Source organism: Epargyreus clarus, unplaced genomic scaffold (genome assembly GCF_041222505.1).
Source record: "Epargyreus clarus isolate Ecla_fem2 unplaced genomic scaffold, WU_Ecla_fem_2.2 ptg000012l, whole genome shotgun sequence".
NCBI lineage: Eukaryota > Metazoa > Arthropoda > Insecta > Lepidoptera > Hesperiidae > Epargyreus > Epargyreus clarus.
The window spans coordinates 8,303,879-8,329,636 of record NW_027332220.1 but is presented as its reverse complement, the minus strand read 5'-3'; the positions used below and the strand labels follow the sequence as shown (position 1 = coordinate 8,329,636).

Sequence of the window (25,758 nt, the reverse complement as noted above, 5' to 3'; positions counted from 1 at the left end):
TAACGCCACTCAACCACTGTCCTCCAACCTCATGTTTGTTACATAACGCACTCGGCGTCACTTCCCCAGTGTATAATGCGTTACGCAAGGGGAGGCGTATAGATGGTTTTGGAATTACGTACCTAATATATTGCTAAGAACATAAATATACTATTGATTAGTCCTGTTCACAAGTGTACAGTGTTAGGGCGTTTAATAGTTAATATCACTCAACCACTGTCATCCATCCTCAAGGTTGTTGTGTAACGCACTCCGCCTCACTTCCCCAGTGAACTGCGCGTTACGAAAGACGGGATAAATTTGGAATTACGTACATAGTAGTTTGCTAATAACATGAATACAATATTAAATAAGTCCCGTTTACAACATTAGCGCTTATAACAGTTTACGCCACTCAACCACTGTCCTCCAACCTCATGGTTGTTGCGTAACGCACTCGGCCTCACTTCCCCAGTGAAGTGCGTTACGCAAGACGGGATGATTCTGGAATTACGTACGTAATAGGTCGCTAGGTATATAAATATTGTCCCTGTAGTTCCGGGACTAGAACAGGGCTACGGTAACTCCTGCCTGTCGTAAGAGGCGACTAAAAGGGGGCTTCCGGGGTTGCGGGCGGCAAGAGTGGGAGTTCGAGCCGTCCAGTAAGCGATCCCGGGAAGGACGGCGGTATGTGTGGTCGCATACCGTCGTGAACACCAGATGGTGCGGGAGGAGCGAAAACTGCTCCCCCAGGGCAGAGCCCGATCGGGGCAACGCGCTTGGAGGACTCCGGTTGCGTTCCGTCGGAGATCCCGGAGTTCTCCAACAAGCGTTGAGGACGGCCACCGGGGGGGTTTTAGTGCGGTAAGAATCCCACATAACCCGGCGTCGCTCCCACTTCGTCGGGTACCTTTTGAAGGTTTCCCCCTCGTTAAGAAAAAAGAAAGGTATATAAATATACCATTTGATTTGTGTTATGCGTAAAGTGTAATTATTTTAAAAGTAACTCTGAGAAGTTTCCGCTAAGTAATTAAGTAATTCGAAGGTGTACATTTCGTATATAAGTTTCAAGATACCAGATATTTCAAATGAAAATACACTTACATGTGTATGCAATAAGTTTTATTAATGCTGTATGATTTCTTTTAATTCGCCAAGTTCACAAGGACTTAAACCCTTCTAATTGTAAAAGTACAGAACGATTAGGTCAGTAATGAATTTATATTAGAGTAGAGTCCCTAATTTTTATTATTTTGGCCGTATTCTGCCACTAAATAAATATTGAATAAATTAACCGTGTCATTGCTGCGGAAATATTTAAATAAAATGCCTCTGTTATGTCAATAAAACAAATATATAATAAATAAAGAATAAATTAATCGTTTTATTTTTATTTTTCGGAATATAAAACAAACTAAATTATACGGTGATGCAACAATCAAATAGTACAATTAGTTATGCTTAATTTACCGGTGTGAAATCGAACCGTGACTTATTTGTAATTTTCGTTTGATTTTACATAGATTGTATTTATAATAAATATTTTTTTTTACGATTGCTGCATATGACTAAATTGTGTATCCCTTTACTTTATCGTACTACCTTGTAAGTTTGCTTCATGTATGTTTTTTATTTCGTGTACAGAAAAATAAATAAAAAAAAAGAAAATATATATGTGGTGAATGAACCCTTTGTGGCTCAGCTCTGGAGGCACCACCCTTGAAACTATTCTGCATAATAATAGGAATGTTTAGCGATGCTAGGTCCCGCTTTGAACAGTGTGGTCATTGAGAAGTGTCTCAATTGGGATAAGTGCTTGGGGTGTCTCAATTGGGATGGAAAGTGTATCCCAAGCATTCTTAGCACTTAGTCCTCAGGAGCAGCAATACCTACATCTGTGGTCATGATCTTACCTTTGATTACAGATGTTCATGGGCGGCAGTGGCCATTATATGCTATATGTTACAGTCTACCTGATGGTAAATTTGCTACTTAAATATTATAAAAAAAAAAACAATCTGCGTAGTGTTTGCAATGGCAAATAAAGTATATTAGCGATCCGTTGCGTTGCTGATATATTCAAATAGCTTTAAATATATATTACTCAAATTCAATATAAATCATATAAAATATAGCCCATGTTACTCGTAGATAACGTAGCTTTCAAATGGTGAAAGAATTTTTAAAATCGGTCCAGTAGTTTTTGAGCCTATTCATTACAACCAAACAAACAAACAAAGTTTTCCTCTTTATAATATTAGTGTAGATAAAAAAATCAACAATCCGCGCAATGTGTCTGACAAATAAAATTTATTGGCATACCGTTGCGTTTTTTCCGAAACGGAATATCCGTGTAATGTAGCGCTGGCCTAAGTTTTGTTACCAATTCAACATACACGTTACAATTGAATGTTGCACAAAGTCATGAGTCATGAGAAAAGCAACATTTGCCGGTGGGTCCATTATATCTATTAAGAGACCTTGTGTTTCGCTAAGCAACTGACCTACTACTCGTATGTTGGTATTGTGAAATATTGCAAGGTGATGATAATAAATGTGTATAATTTGGGATTTGTCAAATTTTAGAGCTTCGCAGTTCCGTAAAATACTAAGAAGCTGATAACAGCTTCAATTAATGAATAATAATCTTTTCTATATTAATATTATAAAGAAGAAAAATTTGTTTGTTTGTTTGTTTGTGATGAATATGCTCAAAACTACCGGACCGATTACTATTTTATACTAGCTGACCCGGCAGATTTTGTACCGCGTCAAAATCTATTTATCAAATATATTTCATATAAAATGTAGCCTATGTTACTCGTGGATAATGTAGCTTTCGAATGGTTAAAGAATTTTTAAAATCGGTCCAGTAGTTTTTGAGCCTATTCATTACAACCAAACAAGCAAACAAAGTTTTCCTCTTTATAATTTTAGTGCATTGATCTATAACTAAGTATAAAACGTCATTGTATTAGTGTAGATGAAATATATTTGATTAAAATTTTTGAGGCGGTACAAAGTTTGTCGGGTCTCCTAGTATTTTATATAAATAGATACTAAGCGGTATATAGGTACTTGTACATTTGTAAGTAAGTTTTAGTTAAGTTAATAAATAACAGGTGCCTACTATTTGGGAATGTTGCTTGCGATTTTCAATCTGCACGCGAATTTTAATAAATTTTATCGCTACTATGTTGTGTGCTACGATACTAACTTATATTTATGATGAGATTGGCTACTTCAGAACATGATTTTTAATTCGAGACACTTGCCTTGTAAAGCTTTTATAAAGGTGTGGTAAGGGACACATACTCTTCCGAGGCGTTCCAGCTTAGTCCTCAGGGGTAGCGGCGCATCTGTGGTCGAACTCAGGTAGGAATATCTGATCCTATCTGTGGTTAATTACAAATGTCCATGGGCGGCAATAGCCACTTACCACCAGGTGGACTGCATGCTCGTCTGCTACCCTCATATTATAAAAAAGTGTAAAAAAGTCAGTATAAGGTTTGAAGGAGGTAGAATCCTCTATGCTTTTAATCTGGCGGCACCACCGCCACATAACAGTAGTGTTAAGCGCTGCTGCGTTCTCGTTTGAAGGATGTGGTAAAGGAGACATACTTTTCCGAGTCGTTTCATCTTAGTCAGGGGTAGCGGCGCATCTGTGGCCGAACTCAGGCAGGAATATCTCATCCTAACTGGGGTTGATGACAGATGTCCATTTATTTATTTTATTAATTTCTTTATTTATCCATGGACGGCCATCCATGTACCTATTTACCATCAGGTGGACTGCATGCTCGTCTGCTACTCTTATATTATAAAAACGCTATGTCAGTCAACATTGTTGACTGCAAAATATTATCGCATCTATTATTAGGTAATTAACACTATTAGTCAGGTATATTTCATACTTGGCGCCACACCTGTCTAATTCGTATGACACTATCTATAGTGTTGCGGCCTTGGCACCGAATTATTATGACATCGTTGCAATTATTCAAATCAACGTAATTAGTGACATCCTTCTGAATTAATGAATAAATGTACGGTTGTGGTCACTGAACACCGATTGTTGTTACTTAACGTATTGTATATACTAATCAAGTTATTATGTTGTTGTTGGATTACAAATCTGTTGTTGTTACTGACATACATTTGAATGTTTAGACGTTTAGAATGTTAAAAGTTTCTAAGTGTAGGTATTGGACAGAAGTATTATATAAGACAAGATTAAGGATACGCAAACAGAATTAGGTTTGTTATAATATACAAGTGGCAAAGAAGTATTTCTTTTTATAATATAGGAGTAGCAGACGAGCATGCAGTCCACTTGATGGTAAGTGGTTACTGCTGCCCATGGACATCTGTAATCAACCCCAGGTAGGATTAGATATTCCTACCAGAGGTCGACCACAGATGCGCCGCTATCGCTGAGGACTAAGCTGGAACGCCTCGGAGAAATCTGTCTCCCTTACCACACCCTTCAAAACGGTACACAGCCTAACCTAACCTAACACTGCTGTTATTAGGTAGAAATAGTATGCAGTGATCTTGATGGAAACTGCCCACGACTAGCTACAGACAATCCGTAATCCAACCCAGATAAGGTTTGAGTCCTGTCTAAGATTGGCGACAGACGTTGCTACCCCTGAGAACTGTTTGTGTTTTAGTTGAAACGCCTTTGATAAGTATGTTTCCCATACCACACCACTCAAAGTAGAACACAGCAGCGCTTACTCATAAATATATACATGAACATTTAAGAAAATGTGTAAACGTTATGTTTAGAAAAACTTCAAAAGTTTACGACCGTAGTAAGTAGAGTGAAAAGATGGCCTCAAAAATATTCAATGTACCGATTCATAGATAAAGTGATTGTGACAACACGCGGAAATTAAATGTTTGCCTAACAGCACCACCGTGCTATAATATTAATCTTTAAATGAGTTTATTTCTGCTTACAACACGAGTGATAAGCTCTGCTGTTCTGGTTTGTAGGGTGTGGTAAGGGAGATATATTTTTCCGTTCCAGCTTAGTCCTTAGGTACCGGCGCATCTATGGCCGATCTCTGATAGGAATCTAATTTTATCCGTAGTTGATTGGCAGGACAGTACGTACTATCATATGGACTGCATGCTCGTCGGCGTCCCATAATACGAGTATATAAAAATAAAATTGGCTAAGTACAAGTCGAACTCGCACTTGAGGGTTCCGTACCATTAATTACTTTTTTAATTATTAGTATTTGTTATCATAGAAACCATGGAAATAAATGCATCGTGAACATGTTCCATAGACAAAACGAAAAATACAGAAAAATAGCGGTTTCTTGTATAGGGAACCCCATTTATTTTAAAGTTCTTTTTGTATATATTTTTTTTATTAATGTAAGTGTAGCAGACGAGTACGCAGTCCACCTGATGGTAAGTGGCTACTGCCGCCCGTGGACATCTGTAATCAACCCCAGATAGGATTAGATATTCCTACCTGAGGTCGGCCACAGATGCGCTTCTACTCCTGAGGACTAAGGAACGCCTCGGAAAAGTCTGTCTCCCTTACCACACCCTTCAAAATGAAAGACAACGGTGCCTAACACTGCTGTTATTAAGTAGAAATAGTTGTGGCGGTGATGCCGTCGGAGTTGAATTACAAAGGGTTCTACCACCTTCAAATTTGTTAAAGCGGCCACCTTTTTACATACTCTGGAAATCAGATGTACGAGTATTTATTACAGTTCAAGAAATAAAGGCCCCGTGACAGACGGATAGACGGACAGACAGCGGAGGCTTAGTATTCGGGTTCCGTTTTTACCCTTTGGGTACGGAACCCCAAAAAAAGGAATAATACTTACATTCATTTCTGATGATTCTTTCAACACCGCACATGCAACGCCTTCAAAACGCTATCTCGCCCCGCACACAACTTAGACAAAAGATCCTTTCTAATTAGAATTCTTTATACATTACAAACACTCACTAACGACACTGTACATTACACTTCACTTGACATATGACGTCACTTTGAAAGTTATGCGTCGATATGTAAGGTATGACGTAGGTATGTTATATTGTTGTCGATTCTCACGATCTTTCCCAGTATTAATGCACTTTGACCCTGAGTTTTTGTTCTGGCTAGATAAAGAAAACGATTATTAGGTTAATGACTGTTATTCACTTGTAATAATGAAAGTGATTATTCGAATGTTTATTTTTGTTTGTATCAATAATTATGTAGCTTGTAATGTCGATATACATTACATTAATTTTTTAAGACATTCAGGAAGTTGTTATAAAATAAGGCTAAGTGCGAGTCGAACGCACTCTGAGAGGATTCCGTACTACCAAATTTTTATTAGTTTTTTTTTTTTTTATAATAGCAACCATATAAGTACTAGTATATGCTTTGCAAGAGTCCTGTGACAGACGGATAGACGGACAGACTTAGTAATAGGGTTCCGTTTTGACGCTTTATGTACGGGACCCTAAAAAAGATCGATCTTAGATTGACTTTAAGCTTTGAGGGATATTCAGGAAGTAATCAAAAATGTAATTAGATTGTTGTAGACCTTAGGTTGACTTTACATTTTAAAGGACATTTAGAAAGGGATTATGAAACGTAATTAGATTTAGATAACGAGTATATTAGACCGACTTTACATTGTTTTTCAACTTTAAGGAACTTTTCTTTTTGTTGTTTTATTTTCTAGTTTTTGGTTTTAAAATTATTTTAATTCGTCTTTATCAAATGTAATTAATACCTACTAATGGCTAAAATCTACACTGAGCTAACTGCACATTTTTAGAGCAAAAATAATGGGATTGAAGAAAACTATCCGAAACTAATTAAAATAACAAAATTTTACACTTAATTAACTTCAAAAGTTTAGAGCAAAAAATAAAATGGATTTAACAAAGCTACACAAAACTAATTAAAATAACAATTATGTCATAAGGTATATATAGGTTAATTAATTTATTTTTGTGTTATCGTGTCGAATACCACTCTGCACATAGAATCCGCGTGTCCAGAATTTACATAACGTTTAGTATCAGTTACGTTTTATTAGGTAAGACAACATTACACCACAAAGCAATTACGGCAGCTACTGGATAGGTATATTACTGGCGCTTACAATCGGAAAATAGATTGTTTGCTATCAGAAGACGATATTGGGAATTAAATGACACTCGAGTTGAGTTATGTAAATATTTTTTGAGTTTAAGGTTTATGAAAATTAGTTTATTATTTTATGAAAATTCGATTAGATTATATTTACAGACAGTATCCCATAAAGATTTTGATATTTAAAGACACTTCGTAAGTTGAGTTATGTAAGTTAGTTTCGAGTTTAAGGTCTATGAAATTTATTAAGACTTTTTTTTTCTGGAAATTCAATTAAATTGTATTTAGTGACAATTTTGCCAAATCCTATGACCCCTAAACGATATATAAAAATAACAATTCAAACATCACAAATTTCAAGCAAAAAAACAAACAAAAGAAAACGATCGATCAATAAGTCTAAAAACAAAAGACGTAAAATACTGACAGATAGAATTTCGAATTTCGGTTAAGATTCGAGTACCGCGGCTTCGCGACGCGACTACGCGTGGTTGACTGGCGTTGCGCGCGCGCCGATGCTGTAACCGCCCCACGCGGCCCGTGCCGGATCAATCGTAATATGTGTTACGAGGTGCCTTATGTGGCCCGGGTGCTTTCGGACAGGGTTAAACGCTATCACGGCTCGGTGGCGGGTGTTGTAATTAGTTCGAGTGTATGAGGTAAGATTTGTTTGGTTTTTTGGATCGGTCATCTGCCGGTATCGATGCGTATGTTATGTTTGCTTGAGCGTATATGTCCGTTTGTTTAAGCGTGTTGTAATTATCGCGTAAATTAAAATTTTCTTATAATTTGTACAATTTTTTGTTGAATTACTGGCTATCGTGAATATAGCACAGCCCAACAGAACAGTCAAGTTTAGCTGCCACTTCTCGCTTCCTAGGTACCTAATCAAGGTATACTAGAATAAGTAGGGTTTCATACCCTGTTTTTGCTGCTGCTCTAGCTATGCTACTTTCGTTACGGGGTAAAATCGTAATATGTCTTACGCGGTGCTTTATGTGACCCGGGCGATTTTGGACAGTGTTAAATGGATTTCTCATGCCTAGGTTGCCGGTGTTGTAATTTGACCCCAGACGATAGATTTGAGATGGATCGTTTGTGTATATCTATGTGTAAGTCTGATTAAGTGTACTGTTACTGATTAAGTAAACGACAATGGCTGAAGCTTATGGTCTTACTGTCTTTACATTTAATTACTGTTATTACTTGTAAAGGCGGTAGAACCCTCTGTGGTTCGACTTAGGCAACATCACCGCCACGCCAATTTCTTCCCAATAACAAGAGTGTTACGGGTATTAAGGGTATTCTGTTTTGAAGGGTGTGGTAAAGGTGACATACTTTTCCGGTGCATTCGAGCTTAGTCCTCAGGAGTAGCGATGCGTCCGTGGCCGACCGCAGGTAGGAATCTAATCACAGATTTATATGCACGGCAGTACCCACTTCCAATCAGGTGAACTGCATGCTCGTCTGCTACTATTTTATATTATAAAAAAAAAACCTTCGATGAACAATTGACGAGCCAATAGTTAATACTCATTTAGCGACATGTACTCGTACTTTTTATATTACAAAAATATCTGACTGTGCATATCTCTAACTGATGTTTACAGAACACGGTCTTCCAATTTACCTTACACTTGGTGTTATGACACTGTTTATGTTGGATGATCATCGAATCAATTACTTCGCGATGACGTAACCTTCCACCGTCGTTGCACTTTCAGTGGAAGCCTCTTTATTCTGTGCCAGTGGTTCTCAAACATGTAGCTCCACGTACCCTTATTGGATTTTTAATACAACGTCAACTTACTTTAGAAAAATTGGTAGTAAACCAAAAAATGATATTATAATACATATTCAGTTACAAAGAGCGATTGATATGTATCTCTAATTCATAATGAGATTGATAGGTTTGTGCCGCATTATAATTGGAATTGATGCTAGAAACAACTTTGCATGGATCAACTACCAAATTTAGTAAAATCATATACTTGCATTATATCAAAGGCGTAGTGTATCGTTAATTGGAAAAAATATGGCCTATGTACTCTACAATTTCATTTATACGGTTTCAACCTAGCGCCGATCTTGTCCTAATTTCTTTATTAACCTCGTACCCCTACAAGCAACTGGCGTACGCTTCACAAAGCCACTACTGTTACTACACTTTGAGAACCCCTGCCTCATAATACCGGAAACTTATAATAATATTATAAGTAAATGTATGTATGTTTTACATATTATGTTTGTATAGACGTCGCGTGCTCTACGAACGTAGTTAAACTTATCTTGACATTTACAATTACATTCGAAATCGCGTACCCCTACGAAGAACTGGCGTATCCTTACAAAGCCACTACTGTTACTACACTTTGAGAACCCCTGCCTCACAAAGCCACTAATGTTATTACACTTTGAGAAACTCTGCCTCATACCGGAAACTTATAATATGTTTGTATAGACGTCGCGTGCTCTACGAATGTAGTTAAACTTATCTTGACATTTACAATTACATTCGAACGTTTTCTCGTAACCGCTGTGTCATTATGGCTATTTAGATTTTTGGATTTGGGATTAGGTAAGTTTGAAATATTTAAATATGATTGGATTGATATGACATATCTGTCTAATATGTTTATAGCAGTCTCCATGCGTATATGTAATTGGTTTTGAGGAAATTATTGCGAATATATAATATTCAAATGTGTTTTATTTTATATCATAGAAGTAGTAAACGAATGCAGTAAATTGGTGGTAAGTAGCAACTGGATATTTATAACCAGTCCCAGATAAGACTGGAGTATTCGGTACTTGAGGTCACTGATATGTTGCTATCCTTCAGTACAAGTTCATAAGTCTTTCCATTACCACATCCTTCAAACTAACACTGATGCGCTTAACACTGATGTTATTAGATAGAAATAAATATGTCGGTGGTTTCTTTCGAATCTAATACCATAAAATAGAGTTATTGACAATTATTTCGTTATCTGGAGGCCATTAAATGCGATGGCGTTATAAAAGTAGAATGTCATAAACTGTTTATGACATAGGTGAAATATTCATATATTGCGACACATGGCATAAATGGGTACAAACAATGTAGACATCGTACGTGAATTTAGATACTATTGATGTGAGATTGATTACCGACTCATATTAATATTTGGGAACTAAGTTACTTAGCTTAATTGCTAGCTACCAAACTACGACGAATCATAGAAAATGTTTCTACGTTTAATGCTACAATAAAGTGGCATTACGTATTTTACGACAAAATCGCCTACAAACGGTGTGTTAAACATAATTGTACAAAGATGCCCATAGCTCACATGAAGCAACGCATTAACATACAAATGTCCGTACGGATCGGCCGCGTGTCGTAAACGTAATTCGTTCGATTGCAAACACCCGCCCTAAATCCTCGTTGCGAAATGTAACTTCCTGGATACGTAGCTCATACGTAACAATTAACAATTAGTCGCCTAGCTTATACGGAACAATTAGTCGGAATAAGTTTAAAGTCTCGGGTCATAAGTCCCGTATAGGTACGTACGAGCCGTTTCAAAATGACAGTGTCTAGATCAAATTGCCATATGACGATTTTTGGTAGTTCGATTGCGAATACACCCGCCCTAAATCCTCGTTGCGAAATGTAACTTCCTGGAAACGTAGCTCATACGTAGTAATTAACAATTAGTCGCGTAGCTCATATGTAACAATTAGTCGTGACGTGGTATAAGTTTAAAGTCTCGGGGCATGAGTCCCGTAAAACAGTGTGTTAAACATAATTGTACAAAGCTGCCCATAGCTCAGATGAAGCAACGTATTAACATACAAATGTCCGTACAGATCGGCCGCGTGTTGTGAACGTATGTAATTCGTTCGATTGCAACCGCCCTAAGTCCTCGTTGCGAAATGTAACTTCCTGGATACGTAGCTCATACGTAAAAATTGGTCGTGACGTGGTATAAGTTTACGGTCTCGAGACATGAGTCCCGTAAAACAGTGTGTTAAACTATTGTTCATAGCTAAGCCATAGCTCACATGAAGCAACGTATTGACATACAAATGTCCGTACAGATGGGCCGCGTGTCGTGAACGTACGTTATTCGTTCGATTGCAAACACCCGCCCTAAATCCTCGTTGTGAAATGTAACTTCCTATACCCTTAGTATGAGTTTTTACGTATTTACAAAAATTACTGTTTTGGTATTTGTTTACGTATTTGCCCATATATTTTCAATTATCCTTTAGCCTTTAACCTTTGATGTATGTATACATGTATTTGTTGTAGCAAGATATTGATAGTGGTATGCGAAAAGTAAAAATTAGGGTTCAGAAAAAGATATAGTGTACCAATTATCCCGAAAAAAGTAGCGTTCCTGAGGGATAGACAAATACTCTCACCGCAAGCGAAACCGCGGCTAAAAGGTAGTTTCTTTAATAAATATAATTCCCATTCATTAAACAATAAAAAGTAATTCATCTTTGTGTATTTAATCTTCAAACGTGTACTTGGTTCCCTCAATAAAGATAAATCATATGTGAAGTAATTATTCACGAGAATTTACAAGACTCGCTCAAGTAACAAACGGCTTATTCACAGCGGTAAGGAAGCGATCTCGATTTCATCCAGAAATCGAAAGTTCTCAGTGTAATGGGGCGGCTTACGTCATCCGGATATGATGTTCGTATGGAAGTTTGTAAAGCTCCGTTTGCCCTTTCTATTGTTGGTAATCTATAGTTTTAAGTGTTAAATATTCATTTTTGTTGTCTCCCTTACCACACCCCTCTAGCAAGAACATAACAGCGCTTAACACTGCTGTTATTAGGCAGAAATAGGTGTGGCGGTGGTGCCGCCGGAGTCGAACCACAAAGGGTTCTACCACCTTCAAATTATATACCTATTATGTGAAATATTTCTATATTACGAGTATATGAAAAAATGTTCTCAAAGTATGTCACAATGCATCACACGTATGTTTTAATCGGCACGATAGGAATGTGTAAGCATACGTTATATAATCAGCGAACGTCCTTGAAGATCTTTATCATACGTGTTTCATATGTTTGGTCATCGACTGCCGATACGAGTGATGTAGCAAGGTTGAGAGCCACTTGCTACATCGCTCTACCATTTCACAAACAGAAAGTAGCAAGTGTGGGGTAAGTTTCTTGTTTGTTTCAAATGTCAACATTTTGTTAGTGTGACCTTTTTATAGCCCATAGATATTTAAATATATTTTTATAATACAGAGCTTTATATGCAGTTTGAAATGGAGAATCAGTGTGGATTGACCGGAGTGGTACCACCGCCATTAGTATTTCTAATGTGAAGTAGTTCTTGCCATTCAGCGGAAGGGTGTAGATACCGATTTATTTACATATGCGGCGATTATCTTACCCTTCAGGAGTAGCAGTGCATCGGCTTAAGGTAGAACCTCTGTTGTTGGTTGGTTACAGATATCCACAGGCGTTAGTGGCCACTTATTATCAGCTCGATTTACTTTTGCTGCTTTAATTTTATATAAAAACACATGAGCTACGTTGCTACCCCCTTAGTACGAGTAGTAAGTTGAAATAACTCGCATGTGTCTCCCCCTTACTACACGATTTAAACCTAAATACAACAGCACTTAATCCTGCTGTTTAGACCCTGATGGTTATATCTTATTTTAAGCGGACTACAAACAGGCCCTAAAGGCCCTAGACAAACCACCCTACACAAGAAAACTCTAGAGGACTAAGATGGAACGCCTCCTGTTATACTAAAAATACCAGGGTACAAAAACTGGTGCAGTGTTAGTGTTGTTCCAGACCACGTTAAGGTAGCACCACTTATAAATAAGAAAATATTATTTTTTAATGTTTCTGATCGCGCGTTGAAGTCTTTTATATAGAGAAATGGTCATTCAATTGAATGGCGCTTAATTCTGCAAAGCAATGCAGCCTGCATGATTAAAAGTGGAGTAGGTTAAACAACAAAGCTGGTTGCCGAGTTACCTTGATATTAATTTCAGTTAAATAATTATACTTAACATTTACTGGCAAACTTCCGTATGTTTAATTATAAGTTGTGATATTACTTTAAACAAAATTTTTAGTTAAAATCATTTAGTGGATTAGATAAAAGTAAGTGCATTATAGCCATAAGAGACTATTCATCACTGCATCGCTGCCTCCGGGGAGATATTTTTTTAAATGTCTTTTTTGACTAACTGATGAAGAATTATTCCTTAAATCTATTAAAAAAATCCCGTGAACTTTACACTCTATCCTAAATATTGGGTCGAAATCTATCATTCTTCATCGCTAACTATTCCGATTAAGTTATATTTAGACTCGTCGCAATGCTCTGTCAAGTAGTAAAAACCTCACACACATTTGAAAAACAATACTCATACAATTTTGTTTGATTCGTTAATTGTGTGTAAAGCCTGATTGCAGAATGTGATGCAATCGTGTATTTTCCCTGTGAGCTCTTCCATTTCATTGAATGTTGGTAAAGAGGTAATATTTTATTTGAAATGGAAAGTACATTTTCATTTCCTCTACTGTTGTAATACTGGTTTAATCATAATTAGAAATAAGCGCTGTGTAGATAAAAAATAATTAAAAGCTACAAATTAATGATTTTTTAGTCGCTGCAGCACATGGATATACTACGAGTATCTTAGACTCAGGTGGAAAACCTATACTAGGTTTTCCACATTGATATACTGCGAGTAACTTAGACCCAGGTGGAAAACCCATTGTCCCTGTAGTTCCGGGACTAGAATAGGGCTACGGTATCCCCTGCCTGTCGTAGGAGGCGACTAAAAGGGGGCTTCCGGGGTTGCGGGCGGCAAGAGTGGGAGCTCGAACCGTCCAGCTAGCGACCCCGGGAAGGACGGCGGTATGTGTGGTCGCATACCGTCGTAAACACTACATGGTGTGGGAGGAGCGAAAGCTGCTCCCCCAGGGCAGAGCCCGATCGGGGCATCGCGCTTGGAGGGCTCCGGTTGTGTTCCGTCGGAGATCCCGGAGTTCTCCAACAAGCGTTGAGGACGGCCACCGTTGAGGACGGCCACTTACTATGTCAGTACTACAGAAAAAACTATTGGTAAAACTATTTTTGTAGCGGAACGGTTATACTTGGAGAGTTATGTTATGTTATAATAGTAATATACAAGCTTATGTCGATATGATACGATATGATATTTTTTTTTATTTTGTAATAGTCCAGCCCCTGCTGCAAATTGTCTACATCCACCCAGGGTTGACTGGTAGAGAATCAACAGGCATTACATTTGCCCTTTTGTTCATTTCTTTATAGAGGTGATGCAATATTTTGTAAACAAAAAATAAATAAAATGGTTTCGCTTCTTGCACGCCTATTCATTTATAAACGCACTTTTTATCAATTAAGGCAAAGAAGTATTACTTCTCAAGTGCGTACAGAAATACACACACGCCTATTTCAACAGGCAGGTAACTAATTAAACAATGGATGTTAAACATGAACCGTGGAGTGATATCGAAACCCAGTTACGTGAGCAAAATGAAAGCGGGTTATAATACAAACTAGGGATGTTGCGGATGCGGATTTTTTAACGCTTACATCTGCGCATGCGGATCTTGTGTTTTTTATAAGAAAGTATAAATATAGGTGCAGAAATAAAATAACAAGACAAGTATTAAAGATAAAAATGCATAATTCCGACTGCACCAAAAGGGTCGAAGTAGAATTTCCAAAAACGGTGAAATAGGCGTTTGATTGTTTTTTATCCAGAAAGCCACATACAAATTTTCATACTTTTTGGTTTAAAATTGGTGGTTGTTCAAACTTACTTTCAAACCCTATTTTACTCCTTTAGATATGGATTATTCAAAATGACTTTCTTAGTTCTCATTTACGCTATATGTACAAAATTTCAGAAGTCTAAGTTCAACGGTTTCGTTATGTGCGGTGATATCTGGCACAGTGAATTAGTCATTTATTTAGTCAGCTATAGTCCGCGCCAAACTGCAAGTCCGTTCTGAAGTTGTTGCGAGCAGGTGTAGTCATACAATTTGCTATGGCGACGCGATTCATTTCTATATTCAGAGCGGACTAGCAGTTTTACGCGGACTATACCTTACTGTTGCTTACAGAAGTACTCACATGTTTATTTAAACAAAATAAACTAATTAAACAATAGATGTTAAACATGAACCGTGGAGTGATATCGAAACCCAGTTACGTGAGCGGCGAAATGAAAGCGGGCTATAATACAAACAGAGGAAATAGGACGGTTTGCGAGTTAACGAGAACGTAACTTCTACTGTACACGACCACGACTTGTCGTACGACACTCGCAATTTTTTATCTATTAGTTATCGTACTTTTACGTTAATGTATGCTGTGACTATTTATAAGTGGAATTACATGTAAGCACTAGATATTTAAGGACACATATTGTTACATCATAATGTAACATGTATTTCTGTTAATAGTCCAATAAAATAAATAAATAAAATCTATCTGACTGTACATTTTTAGTTTTTTTTGTACGCCGAATGTGCAGTGAGAAACAATTGTGTCGCCACCTAAAATTGACGCCATCAGGTATTCAGTTTTCTCGTTTGTAACATTGTAGCAATAAATTAATGAATAAATAATTCAAACGCTTTATGGTCTTTTTTAAACTTTGACTTAAATTAATCTTTAGTGTCTTTAAACTTGTATGTACTAAAAATATAAAAGTATGTTTATATTTTTATCTTTTTGTCTTTTGTTTTAGACACAATCGGCTGTATTGTCCCTAAAATAAAAGACAAATTGATTTAGAATTTTGCTACATGTCAATTGCAAAGTAATTCACGCCAATCACCATCGACGATCGTCGTCGTACGTCGTTAGCTATAAATATTTAATTATAGTTGTGATAATGTCACCAAATCGTCACAATGAGGCAATTTGTAATGCGTACAATATCAATTATGTAATTATTCACGATCGTCAAACATTGCGTGATTTTAAATTACTTTTTGAAAAATACTGGTAATGTGTTTAGAAAGATAATTATATGTTTTTTACCCGAATGCCCAAAAGAAAAAAATATTAAATATGCATAGATAATTTTAACCTATTTTTATAATATAGGAGCAGCAAACGAGTATGCAGTCAACCTGATGGTAAGAGGCTACTGCCGCCCATGGATATCTGTAATCAACCCCAGATAAGATTTGATTCCTAACTAAGGTCAGATGCGCCACCACCCCTGAACACTAAGTTGGAATGCCTCGAAAAAGTATGTTTCCCTTAACACACCCTTCAAATCAGAACTCAGCAGCGCTTAACACTGCCGTTATTAGGCATAAATAGGTGTGGAGGTGGTGGTGCCTGAGTCTAACCACACAGTGTTCTACCACCTTTTTTGCTTAGTTAAAATTGTACTGATATTACGTCATAAAGATTAAACCTAATTTATTTGTCAGCGTGCGGCGTCTTACAAATTCTTTTTGTATATTTACCAATCATTTAAATGTACAATCTTGGATTGATTTTGCAAACGATCGGCGGTGATGTAAAAAGTTTATAATGCCTCTTGATTTATCTCTTGAAAGGTACCCACTTAAGTTGCCCCTTACTGTTTAGATACAATTGTATTTGTAACTCTTAAAAAGTAATTAAAATGCCGATTGAATTTTTGAAGTAGAACATTTCGTGGTTCGGTAACGTTAAGTGGTCACTGGATCTCCACCATGGAAATACATTATAGTCCGTGTAAAACTGCTAGTCCGCACTGAATATAGAAATGAATCGCTTCGCCATAGCAAATTGTATAACTTCAGAGCGGACTAGTAGTTTGGCGGGGACTAGACTTAATGAAATAAAAGTAGTACAGGAATGTTACTTGAGGTCCTTATTTTTGTGTATATTATTTAAGCTGCAAACGAGGATGTAGTCACCTGATGGAATGAGGCCACTGCCGCTCATGAATATCTGACATGAAGTCCAATTAAGACTACTGAAGCCTATATGAAAAGAAGTCGGCCACAAATCCGTTCGAAGGACTAAGTTGAAACGCCTCTTATAAATATCTTTTATAAAAAAAATGTCAAAAGTATGTGAAGTCTACCAATACGCACTTGGCCAGCGCGGTGGACTATGGCCTAATCCTTCACATTCTGAGAAGAGACCCGTGCCCAGCAGTGGGACAGTAATGATGGTTGATGATGAAATATCTCTGTGTTATCATACTCTTTAAAATAGAACACAACAGTGCTTTACAGTATTGTTATGAGTAAGAAATAGGTGAGGCGGTGCATTACTTTACATTGCATGGGTTGTAAATAATAATGTATGAACTTTTACCTAAATCTTAGTATTGTGAAAGTAAAAACTACCATGTGACGGAAAAAAATATCTGCAATCTAAACTTGCGAAGAACTTTGCTGAAGGTGCTTGAAAAATCTCGCCTCGATAATAGTTAATCCTGAGGATGTTGATAAGGACAATGGTACAAAATTATTAAAATCGTAATCGGTTTTTGATAATTCTTCAAAATTTTGAATTCAACTGAACGTTCAAAGTGGATAGAAATCGGGCTCAAAGATTCCGTTACTGTTACGTACATACATACACACATACAAACGTACAACCCAAGCTAATAAAAGCGTGGTAATAAGGCCTATCTGTCGCACTATAACAATCATATAGCTTTTTCGTCAAAAAATAAATCTGGGTTTTTAAATACATAATCTCGTTTGTACGAAATTTTTCCTTCCATAATTGCTAAAGCATGTCAAATTAGCAATCTTTGCACGATGAAATCATGCGAACTCATATCGGCCGGGTTATATAAGTGGCGTACGTGAGTGTAGGCGCATTGTTGCGATCTGGGGCCGATGTTGTATATAAAATGTGTACATACATTTTATTAACACAGTGACATATATAAAAGCAGTGATAACCTAGTGGTCAAGAAACTCGGCCGCTTGATCGAGAGGTCTAAGGTTCAAATCCCGTCTGATTTTTCAGTTAGCGTATTATTAATTATCACTTGTATGAAAACGCTCAGAAGGGATTCCAGAAATACAATATATTCTTCCATAATCATCAACATTTACATTAATACATCTTTATCTACTATTTTATCATATCTCCATTAAAAAAGACATTGCAAAAATCAGCTGACATTTCATAACTCAAAGTAAGACTGAAATATAAAATAGATTCTAAAATATAAAATAGAAAAGTATTTAATAAGTGAAGTAAAGTATTAACAACCAGCAATATAAATGGATCAATGCGATGTGCCTGTAACACTTGCTTAAACGGTGAAGGAAAATATCGTAACGAAATCTGCATACCTGAGAAATCTAAAGAAAAGTTTTCATGGGTATGTGAAGTCTACCAATAGGTACTTGGCCCGCGTGATGGACTATGGCCTTCCTTCTTTCTGAGAGGAGACCCGTGCCCAGCAGTGCGACAGTAACTTTTTCTACTTTATAACAGCGGTATAGCGATGCTGTGTGATGAAGAGTGTGTGAATAGCCATATGAGGCGTTCTATTTTAATCATTCGTGGTAGTACCGCATCTGAAGCCGATCTCTGGTAGTAATCCTATTTGGGGATGATTATAGATGGCATAATGATGTTTAAGTAATACATTAAGTAGTACATCACTCTTACCTCTTACCAAAGATTGAAATTTGTCAATTCTAGTGGGCAGAAATTGTTAATCTATCAATATTGTATATATATTAATATCGTTCGAAAATATTATTGAGAACAATAAGCTGTTTAGATAAATGTCAATGTCGCTAAAGCTATCCAAGCATAAGCAGCTAGACATTTAAGCTATTTTTGTTAATATTGAAATATAAGTAATAAAACTTGTTTTCTATGATATGCAACAAAAGTTATTCATCATAAAATGTAGAGAGCGCAAAGTGAAAGAAGGAAGGAGAAAGGTTTATTTTAAACACCTCCGTTAACAAAGGGTCGGACCCTTTGTTACGCTCTTCTGTAGTAAAAGTAGTAGTATATTCATAGAAACGCCGGGCTGTTAAGACATAATTATTGCTAATACTAGCTGACCCAGCAAACGTCGTGTTGCCATATAAATAAAAAAAATGTTAAGGGTGAACAACCCTTATCACTTACGGGTTTGAAAAATAGATAGAATATTTGAAACTGCGATGGTAGCGAAGTCTGTCGAATCCAATGTGAAACATTCCAAAATCAACAACTACTTACGAATTAAAAAATAATTAAAAAACACCTTTTCCCACGGACTAAATTGTAAATCTAAGCCATTCTCAAGTCCATTTGAACACACACAACAAATTTCATCAAAATCAGTCCAGTTGTTTAGGAGGAGTTCAGTGACATACACATGCACATGCGAAATGTATATATAAAGGCGTTTGTAATAATTTTCACGTAAAAATGGATTAATTCACCTTCAACGTTATAGCAACTGATGATTAAGTTTTAAAACGCATATTACTTTGAAAAAATCTGATGTGCGCCCGTGCGCACGAGCGCGTGGTGGTCTTGAATTTGAACTTCAGTATCTGATGAAGAGATCGTTGTTACCCCTGTTAAGGGCTTACTCAGAACGCATCGGATAAGTATATCTCCTTTACCACATTCTTTAATCCAGAACACAGCTCTTCCTTCTGCGACGTGGTCATGTGTACGAAGGAATACGAGCGAGCAAGGGAGCGCGCTGAACACGCTAGGAGGAGGAGTCACCGTGGCCGTAGGTAAGGGCCCCCGGCCCGGTGTCCCTATTGTTCCGGGACCAGAATAGGGCTACGGTATCCCCTGGCTGTCGTAAGAGGCGACTAAAACGGGCTTGCGGGGTTGCGGACGGCAAGAGTGGGAGCTCGAACCGCCCGCCCAGCGGCCCCGAGAAGGACGGCCACCGGGGGGGGGTTTTAGTGCGGTAAGTATCCCACGTAACTCTGTGTCGCTTCCACGGCACCGGGTACCTTTTGAAGGTTTCCCCCTCGTTAACAAAAAAAATCACACAGCAGCGCTTAACACTGACGATATTAGGCAGAAATAGGACTTATCCAAAGGTCCGCTTCAATTCGATCGGTCCAACGCCGTTTAATGCGAAGCGTCGATTTACATAAGACGTACTTGACTTATGTAATACCGAATGACGAAATTCCGTCTATTTTGTTACTTCGTTGATCACTGATCGAAGGGAATTGCATAGTCATCTTTTTTTAATTTAAGTACTAAACGAGCTTGAAGTTTACCCTTTTTTTAGTGCATCAAATGAAAGTTTTGTGTGATGGTAAGTGGTAGCTGTCACTCGTGGATGTCTATAATGAATCCCAGATAAGATAAGAGTCCTACCTGAGGTAGGCTACAAATGCGTTGCTGCTTCGGAAGACTAGGCTAGAATAAGACGTAATATTATATCACCTCGGTAACAAACAGGATGTTCAACTGTTAAAACTCGGTTAGAGATGTAACGTTATAAAAGTGTTGATATAAATGATGAGATTAAATCGAAGGCCTAAAGTATCTATATATAAATAATACCGAAAATTTTAATGCGATATTGTCGATAGTTCAACATTTTATAATAAACCCTCTTTGTCTTTGAAAAATTTTCAAAGATTATTAATTTTGGCTAACTTATCCGTGTATTGTATATAAAATGTTTATTTTGTTTTGTTTTATATTGTAACTATAATTGTAACGAACGACAAATTGTAAAACTTTTATGATGCTATTGTTCTCAAGTAAGTGACAATGTGTCTTTTTGAGAATACATTAATTAAACCTAAAATGTTTAATTTATTCGATATCCATATTTTTATCTATATGATAACATGTTATCGGTCGTGGTTCAATATCGATAAAATTTTATCGAATGTTTTATCCTCAAACTCGATAGAGTAGAGAAGGTACTACTGCCAGTAATGTGGTCTGTTACGATGCAGTATTTGCGTGCATAATGTCCGAGTAATCGATAAATACTGTACTCATAATGATGAGCCTAATGAAACTTGTTTCTTACATTACGAATTGTAACAGGTTATCATTAGTTAACCGTTTAACTAATGAGAACTTGTTTGTTACAAAAGTATTGGATTTTGTAAGTTTATCATGTAATTAATGAATTAGAGATGTTAAGTTTGATATTCTATGTAGAAAATTTTAAATATTCGATTTAGTCGGAAGAATTACTAGTATTACAACCCTATTTTAGTATTTCATATTTGAATATTATTAGTGATTCTTAATTTATGGATGGAGTACAAGTCATCATCGGGATTCTATAGAATAAAGAAACGCCTTTGAAAACATAATAGCAAGTACCTCACACGTGAGTTGAATACGAGAGTTTTAATAGGTACAACAACCACAAAATATATTGGCTAAGAAGGTAACGCTAAATTCATATAGGAATTGAGAATATTTTAATGCAATGCAACGACAGCCTAATGGTTGAAACTTTCAAGTGGGGAGTATGAGGTTAAGCACGAGGCATGATCGATCACCGCGGATTTTTCAAAGCAATACCAATGCGTATTAGAAATTAATTATTAATTTTTATTACTTAATGTAATTGTGAACAAAAATGCCTGAGAGTTCCTCAAAATAAGTTCTCAAAGTGTGTTAAATTGATCAATTTTCAGGCCAGCGTTGTGGAATTAGGCCTACACTTCTTACTGAAAGATATTTATTATACATGCCTGGTATTGAGACGATATTGGGTGAATAACGAATATTCTACTTAAATAATTTATATAATAACGAATATTCTACTTAAATAATAACTTTTTGAAGGTGGTAGAACCCTTTGTGGTTCGACTCCGGCGGCACCACCGCCACACCTATTTCTACCTAATAACAGCAGTGTTAGGCGCTGCTGTGTTCCGGTTTGAAGGGTGTGGTAAGGGAGACAGACTTTTCCGAGGCGTTCCAGCTTAGTCCTCAGGGGTAGCGGCGCATCTGCGGCCGACCTCAGATAGGAATACCTAATCCTATCTGGGGTTGATTACAGATGTCCATGGGCGGCAGTAGCCACTTACCATCAGGTGGACTGCATGCTCGTCTGCTACCCTTATATTATAAAAAAAAAAAAAATAATAATAATTAAATTGTTTACTTGTGTAGAATCGTGTTGTTCTGGTATTCTCAATAGCCCTCTTGCGAAAATAACTGGTACTGGCATAGTGGTTATATTCTCTTTGCTGGCATAGACCCACTTTCTATAAATGTGTATGCTACTGTGCGACAGATGGCGTTTTATTCAGAATAAAATTGTAGTTGTGCTATTGACCGACAGATGGCGTTAGTATTAGTGCGTAGCGCGTGGAATTTCTGACGCCAATTTATGTATAAAGTATATAATAATATATAATGTGTTTAAGTGTTTGAAATAATATAACTATTTTAAAATACAAAATTTGTGGGTTCATTCTATTTTGTATTTTTATTGCAATAATTAATCAATATCTATACAACCGATTTAGGTTTTTGTTTACATATGGCTCGAAAAAAAAAATAAAAATAAGATAAAAAGAAAATAAGATAAAAGTGTTCTTAACTGTTTCTATAATGATAACTTAGTTTTATTATTTTATTTAATTATAAGACATTGCACATATACCTCCATAATGTAAAAAATAACAGTTAATTGAATATTTCAGGCTTGTAATACCGGTAATATTATTTCAATATTATGACTTTTTCTAAAGGGCAATAAAACAAAATATATTATTAAAGATAATTTAATTCAAATGAGTATATTATGTACATACTTAATAATACTTGTTTTAGACAATAAACAACTTATAAGTACTTTGTGACATAAATAGTTCTTTAAAACCCAGTGACTACAACGCTCACTACCCATCACATTTACACTGTCATAACACGAGCCAGTCCTCCTTTATGATATCCGATGCCTTTTCAGCTATCATTATAACTGGGGCGTTGGGATTACCGCTGATAATCGTAGGCATTATACTCGCATCAACGACTCTCAAGTTGGCAACGCCGTGGACCCGTAACCTTGGATCCACTACCGCCTCTTGGTCGTGCTTCGGACCCATCTTGCATGTTCCCGTTGGATGGTAGATCGTAAATGTAAAATGCTTGAGACTACACTCCCAGTACTCGTCGCTGAATAGGACGTGATGCTGGCAGCCCGGTAGCGGTATTGTGTGCGGTCGAGACCCGTAGCGCTGGAAAGCGGTCGTGTTAGACAAAGCAAAGGCTATCTTGATCCCCTCCGTGAGAACTTGAATGTCTTCCTTGTACGCGAAGTAGTTTGGTTCAATGGACGGCGGTTGGAGGGGATTCCGGCTCTTTAGCTTGACCCAACCAGAACTCTTAGGACGCAATAACAAGGGAAGTATAGTCCATGTCTCAGCGTCTTCTATTGGCTTGTATACAGTATTATAAACTCTGTCACGTAAGTTCAAGATCTTCCTAATCTGCTCACCGCCATCAGAGTTCACTGAACTGGGCGCGAAGTGGAATTGGATATCAGGCCAGTTGCCCGAAGAGGGCGCGTACTTCGTGTTAACAAAAGCGAGCCCTTCAACGCCTTGGGTCGTCATCGGTCCCTTTTCGTACAGAATGTAGTTCATCGCAACAGCGAACGTTTGGAAACGGTCCTTCTTAAACGTAACCGGTTTGTTGACGACGAACGTCAGGCCGCCTAACCCGACGTGATCTTGCAAGTTGTGACCGACTTTTAGATTGGCTACGAGCGGAATACCGTGCTCTCTTAAATGGTCGGCGGGGCCGATACCACTCAACATCATTATCTTGGGCGACGCTAATGCACCTGCGGACATAATTACCTCACGTTTTATTCTCACTTTGTGTTTCTCGCCGTTACGTATGAACTCTACACCGTACGCTTGCTTTTTGACGGGGTTTATCAATATACGTGTAACAAAAGCGCCTAACGCGATATGTAAATTGCTTCTCTGTCGAACTGGTCTCAAAAACGCCTTTGCTGTACTACATCGGCTTCCGCGCCGCATTGTCGCCTGGGTCAACATAAAACCTGTCTGCTTCTCACCGTTTATGTCTCGAAAATCATAGCCAAGTTCCATTCCTCCCTTCAAAAATGTCACTGCTAACGGTGTTCGCCAGGGAGCCTCTTGCACGGTTAAATAGCCACCCTCTGAATGATATGGCGTGTTCACTAAATACGGGTTACGATTGTCTTCCGACTTTAGGAAGTATGGCAGTACTTGATCATACGACCATCCAGGGTTACCCAACGCTTCCCATAAATCATAATCGTTCTTATTCCCTCGAACATATACCATAGCGTTCAGAACGCTAGAACCGCCGAGTACCTTGCCTCGAGGCCAGTTGCAGCGGTCACCGTTCATTGCGAGACAGTAAGAGCGATTGTTTGATGGTGTCGTTTGGAATTTCCAATCCATATCCGATAGTTGTGTGTATCCAGCGAGCGCCGGAATGTCTGATATCTCGGTTTCATCTTGTCCAGCTTCCAATAGAAGTACAGTCCAGTTTCCTATCTCCGATAGTCGTGATGCTACCACCGCGCCGGCCGAGCCGCCACCGACTACCACAAAGTCGTAAATGGGCAATATCTGAAATGAGAGATTGATCATATTAATCACCAGTTAGTTATATTATTTGTAGTTTTAATGTTTCAACATCACTAATCTTAACTTAAAGTTAACTTCATGAGTTAAAACTATTCTAAACTTAACTCATTACGTTTTATTAAAAACTATTTCATAAGGAAGAAGAGAGAATAAGTAAAGTTAATCTTCTCATTTTTATATATGTTCTATGTGTAATTATTCGTACTAGAATACTTTTCAAAGTTAAATAGCAAAAATTTAACTACAATACATTATGAATACTTACAGCATTCACATCCGTGATGTAAGATTCCGGATCGTATTGCTGGTATCTGAAGTACGTGATCCCGATCGCCAGGAGTGGTATCAGACCCAGTACAGTGATGGGCGACGGTGCCAAGCTCGCCAGCGCCCCTGCCGCCTCCATTTCTACCTTCCCAATTCATCTACTACTATACTAATATTTACAACTTATCCTAGTAGTCTCAGCTCTCCTATATCCAATTATCCAACTTTTTCCTCTGCTCCTCCTCAGATATTATCTTGGGAGTGTAATTTCGAATGCCTGCCTTTTTTGTCGGACCTGCCTTCAGTTTAGCTTTCTCCGTGTCGCTCAGATAACTTTGAAGACGTGCACTTTTTATCTCGTCCCTATCTCCGTCGTACAGTTGCACTTTGTAGCGTTTTTCTTTTGGTATCTTCACTGGTTTATACAGTTCCTTATTGACGTCCTTGTAGTGGTCGTTTTTGTATAGAGACGAGCAGTAGTAGTCGCTCTTGGAGGATCTGTCTGATCGGCATTCGTAAGCGCTGGATCCGCTTCTGTAGCCACTGCTCTCTGTGGATGAGTTGTCACTTTTGAAGCTGTCAGCGCTTCGTCTGCTTTTGTGTCTCTTATATTCCTTCTCTTCGTAGCTGTCCGAGCGGTAGTTAACTGGTGAAGTCCTGTACGGTATCGGGTCTTCGTACTTGTCCTTGTAGCGCCTTACTGGGGCAACGCCGCCGTGTGTGACGAATGACTGTTCTTGACCCATGGCTCGACACGCGAGCGATGCCTTTCCGATGTTTGATCT

At 37.6% G+C, this 25,758-nt stretch overlaps 4 protein-coding genes across 5 annotated transcripts in view; 1 reads left to right on the top strand and 3 right to left on the bottom strand.

Annotated features, from left to right (window-relative positions):
- Nucleotides 1-7,606, bottom strand: part of LOC140746306 (glucose dehydrogenase [FAD, quinone]) — a 34,626-nt gene extending 27,020 nt beyond the window's left edge. Inside the window, exons 1-2 of the mRNA XM_073078412.1 lie at nucleotides 7,533-7,606; nucleotides 5,835-6,114 (exon numbers count right to left, since the gene is read on the bottom strand). The gene's annotated coding sequence lies outside the window, so the exon portion shown is untranslated. The remainder of the gene's footprint in view (nucleotides 1-5,834; nucleotides 6,115-7,532) is intronic.
- The window catches only part of Flo2 (flotillin-2), a 398,911-nt gene that overhangs the window by 164,656 nt on the left and 208,497 nt on the right, over nucleotides 1-25,758 (top strand). The window lies entirely within an intron of this gene.
- On the bottom strand, nucleotides 22,825-25,112 carry LOC140746304 (glucose dehydrogenase [FAD, quinone]). The gene is made up of 2 exons (XM_073078408.1): nucleotides 24,972-25,112; nucleotides 22,825-24,688 (listed from the first exon to the last, which is right to left on the bottom strand). The coding sequence occupies exons 1-2, from the start codon at nucleotides 25,110-25,112 to the stop codon at nucleotides 22,979-22,981; spliced, it is 1,851 nt and encodes a 616-aa protein (XP_072934509.1). The 3' UTR covers nucleotides 22,825-22,978.
- Nucleotides 25,180-25,758, bottom strand: part of LOC140746305 (uncharacterized) — a 33,114-nt gene continuing 32,535 nt past the window's right edge. For both annotated transcript variants that reach the window (XM_073078410.1, XM_073078409.1), the window contains exon 2: nucleotides 25,180-25,758. In XM_073078410.1, the coding sequence (XP_072934511.1) occupies nucleotides 25,180-25,719 (540 nt within the window). In that variant the 5' untranslated portion in view covers nucleotides 25,720-25,758.